This window comes from Terrapene carolina, unplaced genomic scaffold (assembly GCF_002925995.2).
Source record: "Terrapene carolina triunguis isolate 2854851 unplaced genomic scaffold, T_m_triunguis-2.0 Scaffold258, whole genome shotgun sequence".
NCBI classification, from domain to species: domain Eukaryota; kingdom Metazoa; phylum Chordata; order Testudines; family Emydidae; genus Terrapene; species Terrapene triunguis.
The window spans coordinates 19210-33153 of NW_020664609.1; the positions used below are offsets into that span (position 1 = coordinate 19210).

General features: G+C 47.7%; 1 protein-coding gene across 1 annotated transcript; it reads left to right on the top strand.

Annotated features, from left to right (window-relative positions):
• The first annotated feature begins 8871 nt into the window (after positions 1-8871).
• LOC113407733 (E3 ubiquitin-protein ligase TRIM21-like) lies at positions 8872-12606 on the top strand. Its single transcript, XM_029912838.1, has 4 exons — positions 8872-8992; positions 9193-9286; positions 11157-11204; positions 12099-12606. Exons 1-4 carry the CDS (start codon positions 8872-8874, stop codon positions 12604-12606), a joined length of 771 nt encoding a protein of 256 aa, XP_029768698.1.
• Positions 12607-13944: the final 1338 nt, after the last annotated feature.

A 13944-nucleotide genomic window follows, 5' to 3' on the forward strand; every position in this document is an offset into this window, starting at 1 on the left:
CCCAGGGTTGAGAGTTCAATCCTTGAGGGGGCCATGTAGGGATCTGGGGCAAAATCAGTAATTGGTCCTGCTAGTGAAGGCAGGGGGCTAGATTCAATGACCTATCAAGGTCCCTTCCAGTTATAGGATATCTCAATTGATTTATTTTATTTATATTATTATTATAGATGAACTAGTTGTGTTCAGTCACATAAGGCAATTAGCCAGTCGAACTGTCAAGACAGTTCACAGGTAGTTTACTATGTGGAATTACAAATTTCAAGGAGAGATTAGGATAATTATATTACTGTATCACAAGTCCCATCTAAATAATAATTTGCCCTTTTGACCTCTGAATCCATAGAACACAGCATTATGAGACAGGAACAGGATTAGCATCTACAAGCTAATTAGATCACATTGTTAAACTTCTAATGAGATACAGGTAAACACAGACAAATACACTTAGCATCTACCCGTGATTTCTATTACTACAAATAAATGGGTTAATGATTGCTGGTCTAGGACATCTCTTTGAAATACACATACAAGTAGATTGTCTTGGTTACATTTCAATGTGTCTTGTTAAGTTATAGGTCATACCCAAGTTGACCATTCTGTGAGCATCACAGAAGTGCTGTTAAGAAAGATGCTTTCAGAGCCTTTTACAGAACCAATGTCATGTTTGTCATTTGAGTATTCTGTTAATTAGATTCTTCTTTCTTTCACTGAAAAAAGTCTCTGCAGTTATCTTTATATTCTAGGTGTTTTGTTGCGATGTGTCATTTCAACTTTGCATTGCTTCATTTGATAGGATTTGTAAGCATGTGATGCATCGCGGTTGTCAATCACTGAATTCCATAAAACCAAAATCAGTATAACTTTCGTCAAACTTTCTGTACTTCGTTTGTTTCTTACTATTTGACTGCATTGTCCATGGCTTCAGCACAACTAGCAGGACTAATATAAGGTTGTTTTAAAAACTTACTAATTTTCAGTATAACTTGCTCACACACTGTAAAAATATATTCCACTTCCACCTGCCAAATACGTCTCAGTCAAAACAGACGTCACTTCTGATTTGCTGTTGCAAAGCAGTGAGATTTTTTATGTTGATGCTTATGCAATGTGAATATTACGGCATTGTTCATTCACCATGGAATACGTTGTGTAAACAGAAATCATTGATTTGTCATCTAGGCAATGCAGACAGGGGTGATGTGTGACTGTTGATAGTGGAGACGGTGGCACGTGACCACCCTACTCATCACTTCTGGATCTAACAGAGGTTTTCAAACTGTGGGCCGAGCCCTGATCTGACAACAAGAAGAGGGCCAGCTGTGCTGTGCATAACCCTTGTCTGCCTGCTGCCCATGCTGCTCGGGGAAGAGGCAGAGCGCAGAAGAACAGCAGCCTCTGGGTTAGGCCCCATGTGCCAGGTTCTGCAGGCTTGGTTGTCCTCATTGAAATGGACCCAAACTTTTCCATCAGTGCAGTTAATCCACCTCTGGGAGCGGCAGTAGCTAGGTTGACAGAAGAATTCTTCCATTGACCTAGCTGTGTCTACATCGGGGGTTAGATCAGGGGTCTCAAACACATGGCCCGGATGCAGCCCGTGAAGTTATTTCCTGCAGCCCACCATAGGAGCCAAGCTTCCCTCTGACCACATAAGGAATAGTTACAGGTGTTTATATTTTATTAAAACCCCTCTTCACATTACAGTTTTAAAAAAGTTAATACATTGACTTTTAATAGCATACTATATTACTCTTCATTTTTTTCATTTTTGACTATACTTTTGTATCGTTGTGTAAGCAGAGTCAGGATGAGTCAGAGTCTACCCTGACATCTGGTGGTGAATTATGGCGAGTGTGGAAAAGAACTCCAGGGGCTGATCTTGTTTGCATAGGCACACCCACTCGCCTGGCATGAAACAACAGCAACTGAAAGTGGTTACTTTGGCTGGTGTGGGATCCCCAGTTTCTCTGTTATTGGGGCAGGAAGAATAAAGTTTTGTTACCCTGATTCTGTGAATCAAAGCCAGTGGAACTGTTGTATGACAGAAGGACTGAGTGAGTCCTTCACCATTACCTAAGTAGCACTTGCTTGACAAGGGGCAGGGTTACAAAACCCAGTGAATTGAGAGAGGATGGGGACAGGTATTTGTACCTGAGGGTATGGACCCCCCTCTGAGGGTTTGAAACACCAATGGCACTACCTCCTCTCTCCACTGTTGAATGTCAGAGCTAACTTTGATTCCATTAGGAGTCTAGTTACAGGCTGCTGAGCTGAATTCACTTTGGGCTAATGGTGCACCAGCACTGGGGCTCCCCTACTATGAATTGAAATTGCTAAGAGCTGAAATCACTGAGTGCTGTGTTAACTAGTTGGGGAGCCTGAAGCTATATTGCTAAGCAGCTGGCGGAGCAATTTGTGGGGACGACTGGAGGAGCAGCGAGCGGCACGGAGCCTTGCGCGGCTGGTTGGAGTGGCCCAAGGAACGGCGAGCGGAGCTGTTTGCGGGGACAGCTGGAGCGGCTCACAGGTCGGTGAGCGGAGCGGAGCAGCTTGTAGAGCGGAGCAGTTCGTGGGACGGCAGGAAGTGGACAGGCTCGTGGTGAAGGCTGCGGCGGAACCCCACGGAGAGACGGCCGGCCGGCCTCGATCACGTAAGGTGCCCCTTAACACCCTGCGTGCCCCCCCCTTTACTCTGGGGCTGCACTGACCAGGGACAGAGACTTTGGGGGTTGTTGGACTTTCAGGACTTTGGGTGGTTGCTGGACCCAAGAGACTTTGGGGGTGTTGGACTTTGGGGACTCTGGGTGATTTTTGGGTTGCTGGATTCAAGAACCAAAGGGAAAGGACACAGCCCAATTTGCTGGGGTGGGTCTTTTGCTCATGGTTTGTGTTATGAATCCTGTTTGTGGTGTTTTTCCAATTTAATGCTGATGTCGTTTACCTCATGTTATTAAACTTTTTCTGCTACACTCAGACTCCGTGCTTGCGAGAGGGGAAGTATTGCCTCTTAGAGGTACCCAGGGGGGTGGTATGTAATTGTCCCAGGTCACTGGGTGGGGGCTTGAGCCGGTTTTGCATTGCGTTATTGAAACGGAACCCCTAGATACAGAACCCGGCCCTTGTTGCTGCCAACTTAGATGGGCAGAAGGGTTACAGTTGTATGAAAAGGTGTCAGCGATGTGGCCCTCGGGCCAATGTACTAGTCCTCACATGGCTCTCATGGTGATTTGAGTTTGAGATTCCTGGGTTAGATCGACCTCACTAAATATTTCACAGCTCTGTGTGAGGTAGCTAAGTCAACCTAAGTTTTAGGTGTAGGCCTCAGGAAGAATAAGGGTATGCCTATACTACAGCCAATACAGCAGCACAGATTCAACTCTGTCACTGAAGTGCTGAACTGTAGATACTTCCTACATTGACGGAAGTGGTTTTTCCATCTCTCTAGTTAACCCCCCTTTCTGGGAGGCAGGTAGCCAGGTCACCGTCAGAATTAGGTTGATCATAGAATCATAGAATATCAGGGTTGGAAGGGACCTCAGGAGGTCATCCAGTCCAACCCCCTGCTCAAAGCAGGACCAGTCCCCAACTATTATTGATCTAGCTGTGGCACTCAGGACACACAATTTTTCACAGTCCAGGGTGAGGTAACTAAGGTTGATCATGGTTTCAAGTGTAAAGCAGGGCTAAGAGGGGTAACCCCGGAGCTAGTTGACAAGACAGGGTCTGAGGGATTGGTGGACAGCTTGGTGTATGAGAGGTAGTGGGGGGGAGGGATAGCTCAGTGGTTTGAGCATTGGCCTGCTAAACCCAGGGTTGTGAGTTCAGTCCTTGAGGGGGGCCATTTAGGGATCTGGGGCAAAAATCTGTCTGGGGATTGGTCCTGCTTTGAGCAGGGGGTTGGACTAGATGACCTCCTGAGGTCCCTTCCATCCCTGGTATTCTATGAAGGTCCCTTCCAGCTCTATGAGATAGGTATATCTCCATATTATAAAGAAGGCCAAGAGAAGCAGTTGTCAGTTTGATCCTGGCAGGACACGGAGTGACAGAACTCCCTGGAAAGGCAGACTAGGATTTCTGGGTAGGGTTGCCAAATTTCCCAACCAGTCGCCATTGCCACAAATGGCATCTGGTCAGGAAAGTTGGTAACCCTATTTCTGAGTAAGGAGGCTGCTGTTTGTTTCTAATGTTTTCAGAACACAGGAATGTGTGGACATTGTTTGTAAATAGGAACAATTGCACCAAGGAAATACCTGACTCCATGTAATGGGTGGACTAGGCCCTTAGGGTTCTGCCACACCCATCCCAGGAAAGGAGCAGTCGAGAGGTCCTCTGAGCAGCCAAGAGAAGAGTAGGCCAATCAGGGGCCAGGAAGGCCATATAACAGGAGCTGCAGACTACAGTAGTAATTAGTTGCTGTGTGGAGCTGTAGAAGAAAGGACTGTGTGCCTGGCTGGAAGAGCAGCAGGACCAAAGACAGTCTGCTAGCAGGGACCCGAGAGCTAGAGGCTCCTGGCTGGTGCTAGGTGTGACAGTGTACCCCATAAGGCTTTATGGGGAGGGGGTGCTTATAAATGTATGTATGACATAACTGGAATATGTTTTGTGCTGCCTGTGCCATGTAATATATCTCCATAAAGGTTATGGTCTACTATATCTGTTCATCCTATTTGTACATATATATCATTTTCTACTTGAGGTTAAGAATATGGGCTGTATGCTTGCTTGGTTTCTAAGTAAGCTTTTGGAGGCATTTGGACATCTTCTTTAGGAAGGAATTCGCCAGGTTAAGTACCTGGTCAGGAAACACTTGGAGAACAATGCTTTTTGGAATGCTCCAATCCACATAAGAAGTCTTCCTGGAGACATGCAAGATACCATGTGGACAATGGCTTCGGCCTGTAAAGACTGAGTCATGCAGGGACATGTGACTTGCCCAGGTGACTCCAGAACTCCATCTTGGAGCTGGACTTTGCATAGGAGGGAGGAGGGGGGTCTCCACCCACAAGAGAGAGTCTATTTAAACCCGTGGGAGACCCCTCCATTTTGTCTTCAGCTGGCTAAAGAAGGAGCCTCTCCACCCCCGCAGGATACTTGAAGGAAACTGAAACAAACGAGAGTAACTACAGGGGGTGTGAGTGATTGCTGGACCCAGGCTAAAAGGAGATTAGCCTGTAAAAGGGAGCATTCGGGAACTGTTGAGGAACTTATCTGTATTTAGTTTGATTAGACATAGATTTGCGCATTTTATTTTATTTTACTTGGTGACTTACTGTGTTCTGTCTGTTACTACTTGGAACCACTTAAATCCTACTGTCTGTATTTAATAAAATCACTTTTTATTTAGTAATTTACTCAATGTATTAACACCTGGGGGAGCAAACAACTGTGCATATCTCTCTATCGGTGTTATAGAGGGCGAACAATTTATGAGTTTGCCCTGCATAAGCTTTATGCAGGGTAAAACGGATTTATCTGGGTTTAGACCCCATTGGGAGTTGGCCATCTGAGTGCTAAGGACAAGCACACTTCTGTGAGCTGTTTTCAGGTAAACTTGCAGCTTTGGGACAAGTGATTCAGACCGTGAGTCTGTGTTGGAGCAGACAGGAGTGTCTGGCTCAACAAGACAGTGTGCTGGAGTCCTGAGCTGGCAAGGAAAACAGGAGCAGGGGTAGTCTTTGCACATCAGGTGGCAGTTCCCAAGGGGGTTTCTGTGATCCAACCCGTCACACTAGGATTATGCCAAAGACAGTTTGCTAGCAGGGACTGGGGGAGGCTGTGGAGACTGCATAGGGACTGAGTCTGAAGAGGACCACAGGAAGATAGTGTCTCCAGGGAGGAAGTCTGGAGATACAGCCCCATACCAGGGTAGGGACTACTTACTGAAAGAACACAGACACACCCAAGCAGACAGGACACTCATGAGAGGTGGGTGCTGACCCCGTTACTCTCCTATAAATTTCTCCTCCCAGTGGAAGAACCTAGCAAGGCCCCAAACACTGGCTAAGTGCTCAGGCAAAGGAGCAAGGCTACAACCCAAGTGAGAACCTAGACCTGTGGTGGCAAATGCATTGGAGGGGAACCTTTGCAGGGAGTTTCAGCAGCAAGAAGCCTGTGCAGAGGAGTAGATTGCTGCTAATTGTGGACTTCAGCATATTCAGCTTTCTGTGCTGAAAAGTCCTTATTGTTCCTTCTCTCTGAGCTGACACGCCTCTCCCCAGAGTCAAATGAGGATCCCTGGCTTGTATTTCCCCCCAGCAAATCCAGTCCACATAGTGATTATGAGCTCAGTCTTGGCCCACAGAGAAAAAAATGAGAGGAAGGGGGAGGGGGCTGGTAGGATTGTTACGTTCCCTGCTGTGTGTGGAGTTTTACAAAGTTTAGACTGAAAATCTTCTTTCCAGCTCTCAGCTGGCCTTGTGAATGGGCTGGGCTGTATCCTTTAGACTGCAAAGTCATAAAGCTTTGAGGATTTGCCATAATCTCACCCTTCAGCTCAAGGGTTGCTCTCCATTAGTTGCTGCTGTTTTCCTGCTGTGTCACTAGCACAGACCAGCTGCCTCTGGCCTTAACTGAGGGAGCCCCTGTAGCCCGGCTACTCGCAGGCGGGTGGCTGGATGTACCGCAAGACACAGCCAAGCCAAGGCTCCTCTGCACACGCATTGTCACTGACATCACTCAATGGGGTTTAGTTCTCACCTAATGTTGTTTCAGTGCAAGTCTGCATGTGGCTGTGGATGCCCCCACTGTGAATTAAGAAAATCCTAGTTTGATTGAGGACACGTCTACACAGCACCTGGGAGGTGTGATTCTCAGCTCGGGTAGACGTGCACATGCTGACTCTGCTGGAGCGAGCGCACTCCAATAGCAGTAAGGCTGTGGCAGCAAGAGGGTGGCGTGGGCCAGCTGCTGGCGTACAATCCAATCCCCAACCCCTGCCTGGACTGTGTAGACAGACCCTGAGTGTAAACGTTTGTGTTCTTGTTTGTTTGTTTCCTTTCCCTACTTTGCCTTTCATTCACTTTCTGCTTCTTTACACCCCACTGCTCCTGTTCCTTGCCTATGTAGTTCCTGCTTCCTTGTTTTCTTATCTTTCTCCTGCTCCACCTCCCAGCCTCTCCTTTCTCTTCACCTCATTCTGCACCTGTGCAGCTCCAAAACCATGGTCAGCAAAACCATTTCTGATGCAGAGAGAACAGAAGATCAGAGATCCTAGCAGCCATGGCCTCAGTGACTCCTGTACAGGAAATCCAAGAGGAAACCAAATGCTTCATCTGTCTGCAATATCTGACAGACCCAGTGACCCTACAGTTTGGGCACAACTTCTGCCAAGGCTGCATCACTCAGTACTGTGAGACATAGGCAGAGGGGGACTATGACCCTGTGTGCTGCCCCAGCTGCAGAGCCCAGATCTGGAAAGGGGCTCTCTGGAATAACTAATCAGCTAGCAAATACAGTGGGGAAAAATTAAAAAGATGGATTTCAAACCAGCAGAGCCCTGGATCTATTCTGTGAGGAGGATGGGGAAGCCACGTCTGAGGTTTGTGAGAGATCCCCTGAGCACAGATCTCACACGGTGCTTCTCATGGAGGAGGCTGCAGAAATACAAGGTAGGAAGCACTGTGGATCTGGGTTAATTCAATCCTTCCCTTTTCAGACTATGTCTCAGAGCCACAGAATCTCCCACTTTCATGGAGTTTCTCCCATGATCACTGGCTCCACCTAAATCTCTCCCCTGTAGGCTCCTTCCTCTGGGAAGGTGCAGGGAGCCCTGGCCACTGTCACAGCCTGTCAACCCCGCACTGTTCATTAGGGAGATATGGGCACTAGAGCTCTGTGTGAGGCATTTTCCTCACACACAGGATTGAAGCAAGATGTGTTCAAGCTGCTGCCAGGCCGGGAATGGAAGGAACGAGCTGTGCACACCGCTCCCCTGACAGCCCAGGCACTGCCAGCCAGGTGTTCACATTCATTGTGAACACTGCAGCCCTTGCTCTGCTGCATGGAACATACATACAGGTGTGGGTTTAAGCACAGGTACTGTGGACTCTTCCCTAGGGACCAATCTCTGGAGTTGCCTGATTAGAACAGACCTCTGGTTTCATCACAAAATATCAACAATCAAAATGTAACTTGCTAGCCCTTGTGATTGAAAATGTGACCTAAGCATAACGGATACAGTGCCATGTGCCTGAGTCTGCAGAGAGCCTGAGCCAATAGCTCTGAGAGGAGGGAACTACCCCCTGCATGTCAATGGGTGTTCTCTCTAAGAACTATTGCTCTAGAGTCCTCATTCACCTCTCCCAAGTTGGAGGCTCTGTGTGTGGCAGGCCAGGAAGAAGACAGTGTACCCAGCTCACCATCCCAAGAAAATACACAATACACAAATCTGCTGGGCAGCTTACATGTCCCTGTCCCAAAGAGCTTGCACTGTATAAAGATGAATAGCGACAAACTCCCCCTTCCCGCCAAACAAGCATTTGTACTTTCTTTTCAAACATAGTTTGAGCACCTGCTGAATTTTCTGCTGTACTCAGATTGCATTTACCCAAAATAAAAAATAGCCCTTTGACAGAGGTAGATTGTAACACTACGACCCTTTACACAAACTCTGATTTTTTTGCCCAGGGCCATGTTTGACTCAGTGTTTGTGTACTACTCAGGTTAAATGGCTGCACAGTTGTCCCTTGAACCTCTGAAGTCTGTGATTATTAGCTAGCTTTCAACCCCCTGAGCTTCTCTCTGCTCCAGTGTCGTTCTTTGGTGCTCGACCCTGAGCAAACAGCAGAGTCAGTGCCAGAAAGGAAACACCCAGTTGTATTGCAGGCTGGGTGAATTTAAGTGAACCTTACTCTGTTTCACTGTCCAAAAGGAGCCATGGCGCCAAAGAACCATGTGGCAAGTCTCCAGCATAAAGCTACTTGTCCAATCTGTGTGGAGTATTTCATGGAACCCGTCACTCTGCAATGTGGGCACAATCTCAGCCATGCCTGCACCAGTCAGTGCTGGGAGGGATCGGATACAGATGCCTCCTATCCCAAGTAAGGAGAGACTGTGGAACAAGAAACATCAGACCAAATAGGCAACTAGTGATAGAAGTAGAAACAGCCAAACAGCTGAGTTTAGAGGCACTGGACGGAGCAGGAGGGGAGAGGGTGTGTGAGGAACACTGGAAGCCTCTGAAACTGTTCTGTGAAGAGGATCAAACTTCTATTTGTTTAGTTTGCCATCTGTCAGGGACTCACAGGGCTCACACTGTGGTTTCCATAGAGGAGGCTGCTTGGAGTACAAGGTAAGGAATTGCTGTTAAGTTGAATGACTTTAGATTTTGGATAACTTAATACATTATTAATCAGAGTAATAACTTTGGATTTTAATTACAGATTAATTTCATAGAAAGTTGCCTATCACAGCTATTGGTGTAACTGCATCACTGAGCTCTATAAAGCCTCCATTGCATGAAGCTCGCTATAAAAAAGGAAATTATGCAGCATGAAGACTTGAAAGATATCTGATGTGGGAAACCTTTCTCTGAGATGCTGAATTCTTTCCTAAATCATTTCCCACTTGGGGTCTGTTGAGGGCCCCATGGTTGCAGGGAACCCAGTGTAACTGCATTACTCAGCTTTGTAAAGCCTTCATTGTATGACAGATGCTTTAAAAAGTAAATGATACGCAGTGTGGCAAGAAAGGCAATTCCCCCCCCCCCCCCGAAAGAATTTAAAGATGTCTGATGTGAGAGAATTTTTGTCTGAGAAGCTGAATCCTCTTCCCAGCTGCCACTGGTGACATAAGGGAACTTTCTACACAACAGAAGCAGCTAAATGATCCATGAGGTATAAAGCACATGAGTTGCAGGCCAGTCTGTTTGAGAGTGTCACCTTCAGAGTGGAGACTAGGAAGCTACAAGCTGTTGTTGTTACTGATTTGTACCACAGTGTTTATTATTACTATTTCCATCTCAGTATCCCCAGCAGACCCCAAAGGAGATCTGACCGTGATTGTGCTAGGCCCTGCACAAAACACAGCGAGCGACAATCCCTGCCCTGGGCAGGTTACAGTCTTAGTAAACAAGACAAAGGGTGGAAGGGAAAACAGAGGCACAGACTTGCCCAAGATCACTCAGCAGATCAGGGGCAAAGATGGGAATAGCCCCCAAGTCTCCCAAGGCCCAGACCAGTGCCCTAACCATTGGGTCATGCTGCCTCCACAGCAGCACTGAGCAGTGATGAAGTGCAGCTGTTAGGAGGGAGACACCTTGATAAAGGTCCCAGGCCCAGCAGGGAGAGGAGGTTTCTCACTGGGATTCTGAATTCCCGTATTGCTCCATGAGGGGTTAAAATCAGATGCTGGTCTGCACTAGAGGAGGTCACTGTGTTAAGCCCTGTGTGGACCCTGAACACCTTGAGTCTACACATAAAAGGGATCCAGACAGCGCAGGTCCATGGGATTAGACTGGTTTGCATTGGGATTAGACTGGTTTGCAGCAAAAATAACCACTGTTAGTCTGAACAGTTTTGTTGTGGATGTAACCCTTCTGCCAGTTGCAATCCACAGCAGCAAGGGCTGGGTTCAATTTCTAAGGGTTCCTTTTGAATAATACAACAATACAACCCAGAGCCGGCTTGACTCCCACCCAGTAACTTGGGACAATTACACACCACCCCATCGTGCTGCTCTCTGTAGAGACGCTGAGTGAACAGCCCCAACAGCTCACAATTAAAGCCAGGATTTCACAAACTCTGAACATCCCGTTAGTGTCAAAGGGACCAACGTGGGTCAAGTTACTTTTCTGCCAAAGTCTTTGCATGGCCTGGGTCTAGGTTGTGACAAAAGGCAGTGAGTGAATGAGAGAAACCAACCGGGGTCTGAAGGGTGGGAGGGGATGATGTGGGAGAAATAAATCACACTGACAGATTGTGTGTCCTGGGATGGTTGTGAGACTTCATGGGTGTTGGGTCCATTGCTGGGAGATGCCTGAAAGAGAGAGGAAATAGAAGGCTTACAGACGACTTTATATTAAATACCTGAGTGTGTCTCTGGGCCTCTCTGTCTGTTTCTCTGCCATGCTGAAAGCACAGCTCTATGAGTTCAATGTGGGGATGCTGTTATAAATAAGAGAGCCTGAAATCTCATCTCTCTTTTCTCCTTTCTCCCTCCAGGCTCTCTGCCGTCTGCACTGGAGACAAGAAGAGGAGCACTCAGACTGGGTGAGATTGCAGGTGGAGATTAGTTTTAAATTCTGAGAAAATTCCAAAGAAAACAGCTTCATGAGATTGTAGCTAAAGTTACCAACTGAACTGACAGTGACCATGACACACACAGCCCTAAAAATGCACACATTGAACAGTGAGGAGATCCCAGGCTGGAGTCACACAGACACTCCTGACACCAACCTTGGTGCTGAGTTCATGCAGCTGCTGAACAGAAACACTCTCACTGAGCAGCACCTGAACAGAGCTCTCTGCCCTGAGGGCTGACACATCCCTTTGCTTTACCCCAGTGCAGGGGGTCTCCCCATCGCTCTTCTCCAACATCCTGCCTTTCCTCTGGGCAGGGCTGGGCTCTCCCAATGGAGCTGCTCACTGCTTCCTGGATTGGGGAGATGCTCTGCCTATGGTACTGGCCCCCCTCCCTTCTCTCTGCACTGGGGATGGAGCTACCCCACCCAATGCCACCTCCTACTCTCTGGTCTTAAGTGGCTATTCCCCAGTGCTGCACCTTCCTCTCTGTTCTCTGAGCTGGGAGTGTGGAGGCTGCATTTATGGGAGGGAGCTTGACTGGTACCTGCCTCCTCTGCTCACTCATCTCTAAAACTTTCTCTGCTGTGTCTCTGAAGCTGGGAATGGAGCGTTCCCATTCAGGCTCAAGTGAAGCCTCTGCTTCACGTGAAAATGAGAAACTAATTCAGTGGCTCCCGGAACTGCAGTGACATCTCTGCTTAGCCTCAGGTGCCCAGGACAGTGGCAGCTCCCTGGGATCCAGGCCTGTCCCAGCCAGAGCAGGGCTGCTGCTGGGGAGTGTTGAAATGGTCCCTGCCTCCCCCAGGGCTGAGCTCTGCCCCAATGCTCTGATTCTCTCTCTCTCTCTCTCTCTCTCCCCAGTGAATGTGACACGGCTCATCCCCAGCTCATCCTGTCTGAGGATTGGAAAAGTGTGAGGTGGGGACACACATGGCAGAATCTGCCCGGCACTCCTGAGAGATTTGAATCTGAGTCCTGTGTGTTGGGCTGTGAGGGATTCACCTTGGAGAGACATTCCTGGGAGGTGGAAGTGAAAGTGAAGGATGGGGGACATTGGGCTGTGGGTGTAGCCAGAGAGTCTGTGAGGAGGAAGGGATGGATCAACCTTAACCCTAAGGAGGGGATCTGGGCTGTGGAGTGTTGTTGGGGTTGGTACCAGGCTCTCACCTCCCCTGTGACCCCCCCCCCGCCCCTGAGGTGGGTCCCCAGCAGGATCCAGGTTTGTTTGAACTGTGAACAGAGGCAGGTGACATTTTTCGATGCTGGTAACGAGGTTCTGATCTTCACTTTCCCTCTGGGTTCTGTCCCTGGGGAGAGAATCCACCCCTGGCTCTGGGTGGGGGGATCCCAGCTCAGACTCTGTCCCTGAGACATAGGGGAAGGAGGGAATATCCGACTGGGGACCCTGAAATCAGCCTCTTTAGCTTCAGGTGTCCTAGTCTCTGACTCTGGAGGACTTCTGTCTTCTAACAGACTTTGTACCCTGCACTCTCTGTGGAGTCTCTGGACTGTCAAACCATAGAGAGCAGGAAATGATGGAGGCAGAGAAGCCAATCTCATTGTCCCAAGGATTTTGTAGCCTGTTTGTCACTGTTCTCTATGGACCAGGATGACTTTGAGCATCCAGGTTCACACTATGTCATTGATAAATGGGCAGGGAGCGGGGGAATAAGAATGAAAAGACGGGCTTCTCTAGCTACCGTCATTTCAGTCTCTGTGACCTTAGAGGACTCCCTACCCAGTCCCCAGCCCCTCATCTCTGTGACCCCCGGAAGCTCCTCCTCTCTCCCTGCCTGCAGCATCAGGGATGGGGAGCAGGAGGAGGGCGAAGAACAAATACGATGAACAAATGTAGATTTGATTTCATCTTCTTCTTCTATATCATCACCCCAATTTTTGTGCTTTGTTTTCTGGGATGAAGGAAGTAGGGATTCATCTCTTGCTACTACCAGTCACAACTGCTACAGTTGAGCATTCTTTTTTCTCATTGAATAGAATTTTGTGTTCTGAAAGAAGATGCTTTCTGCCTGATCATGAGCATATCATGAGGGACTGGAAGTACCTGATACATGAGAAACCACCAAAAATGAATGCACTGCATTTGAGAAGTTCATTAACAGATTTGTGCAAAATTACAAGAAGGATGTAGATATAGTGCTTCATAGGAGGCTTGTATAGACAACTTTAATTTGTGTGATGATTTAAAAATGTGAGTTAAATCTAATAAAATGGTCGTGAAACATTTTTCAGTTTTTACTATGGTGCCATACAGCCCACCTTCACTCTCATGGTCTCACCCCTTATCAGTCCTCCCCAGTCCCCCTGTACTTTTGAATATACCCCCTAATTTCAATTTCCGGGGGAAACATAAACTGCTGAAAGTTACTAGCTAGACCTTGGGTCTGATCCAGTCTGGCAGTGCGTATGTTCATCTTTAGGGTAGAAAGTCTCTGTCCACTGTGAATTTGCTTTAGAAACTGTGATTAAAAACAAAGAGGCTGCGATAAGGTTCCCATGTTGTGATGGGATTTCATTATGAGTTTTCAAGAACCTCTGAACATCCTCTGATCAACATTTAAGTTAACCCCCCACATTTGTCAGTCAGGCCATAGTCTTTGAGCACTCTTGGATTCCTCGTTGACAGTAAGCTCTCACATAGCAGCATCCACAAGTAATGTTCTCTATCATCTCCCCTTGGCTAGGAGAT

Bases quoted from the DNA above. Each gene is read 5' to 3' on its own strand.
- LOC113407733 (XM_029912838.1), top strand. From the start codon at position 8,872: ATGGCGCCAAAGAACCATGTGGCAAGTCTCCAGCATAAAGCTACTTGT. The intron at 8,993-9,192 runs GTCAGTGCTGGG...TGTTCTGTGAAG, and splicing joins TCTCAGCCATGCCTGCACCA to AGGATCAAACTTCTATTTGT. The intron at 11,205-12,098 runs GTGAGATTGCAG...CTCTCTCCCCAG, and splicing joins AAGAGGAGCACTCAGACTGG to TGAATGTGACACGGCTCATC.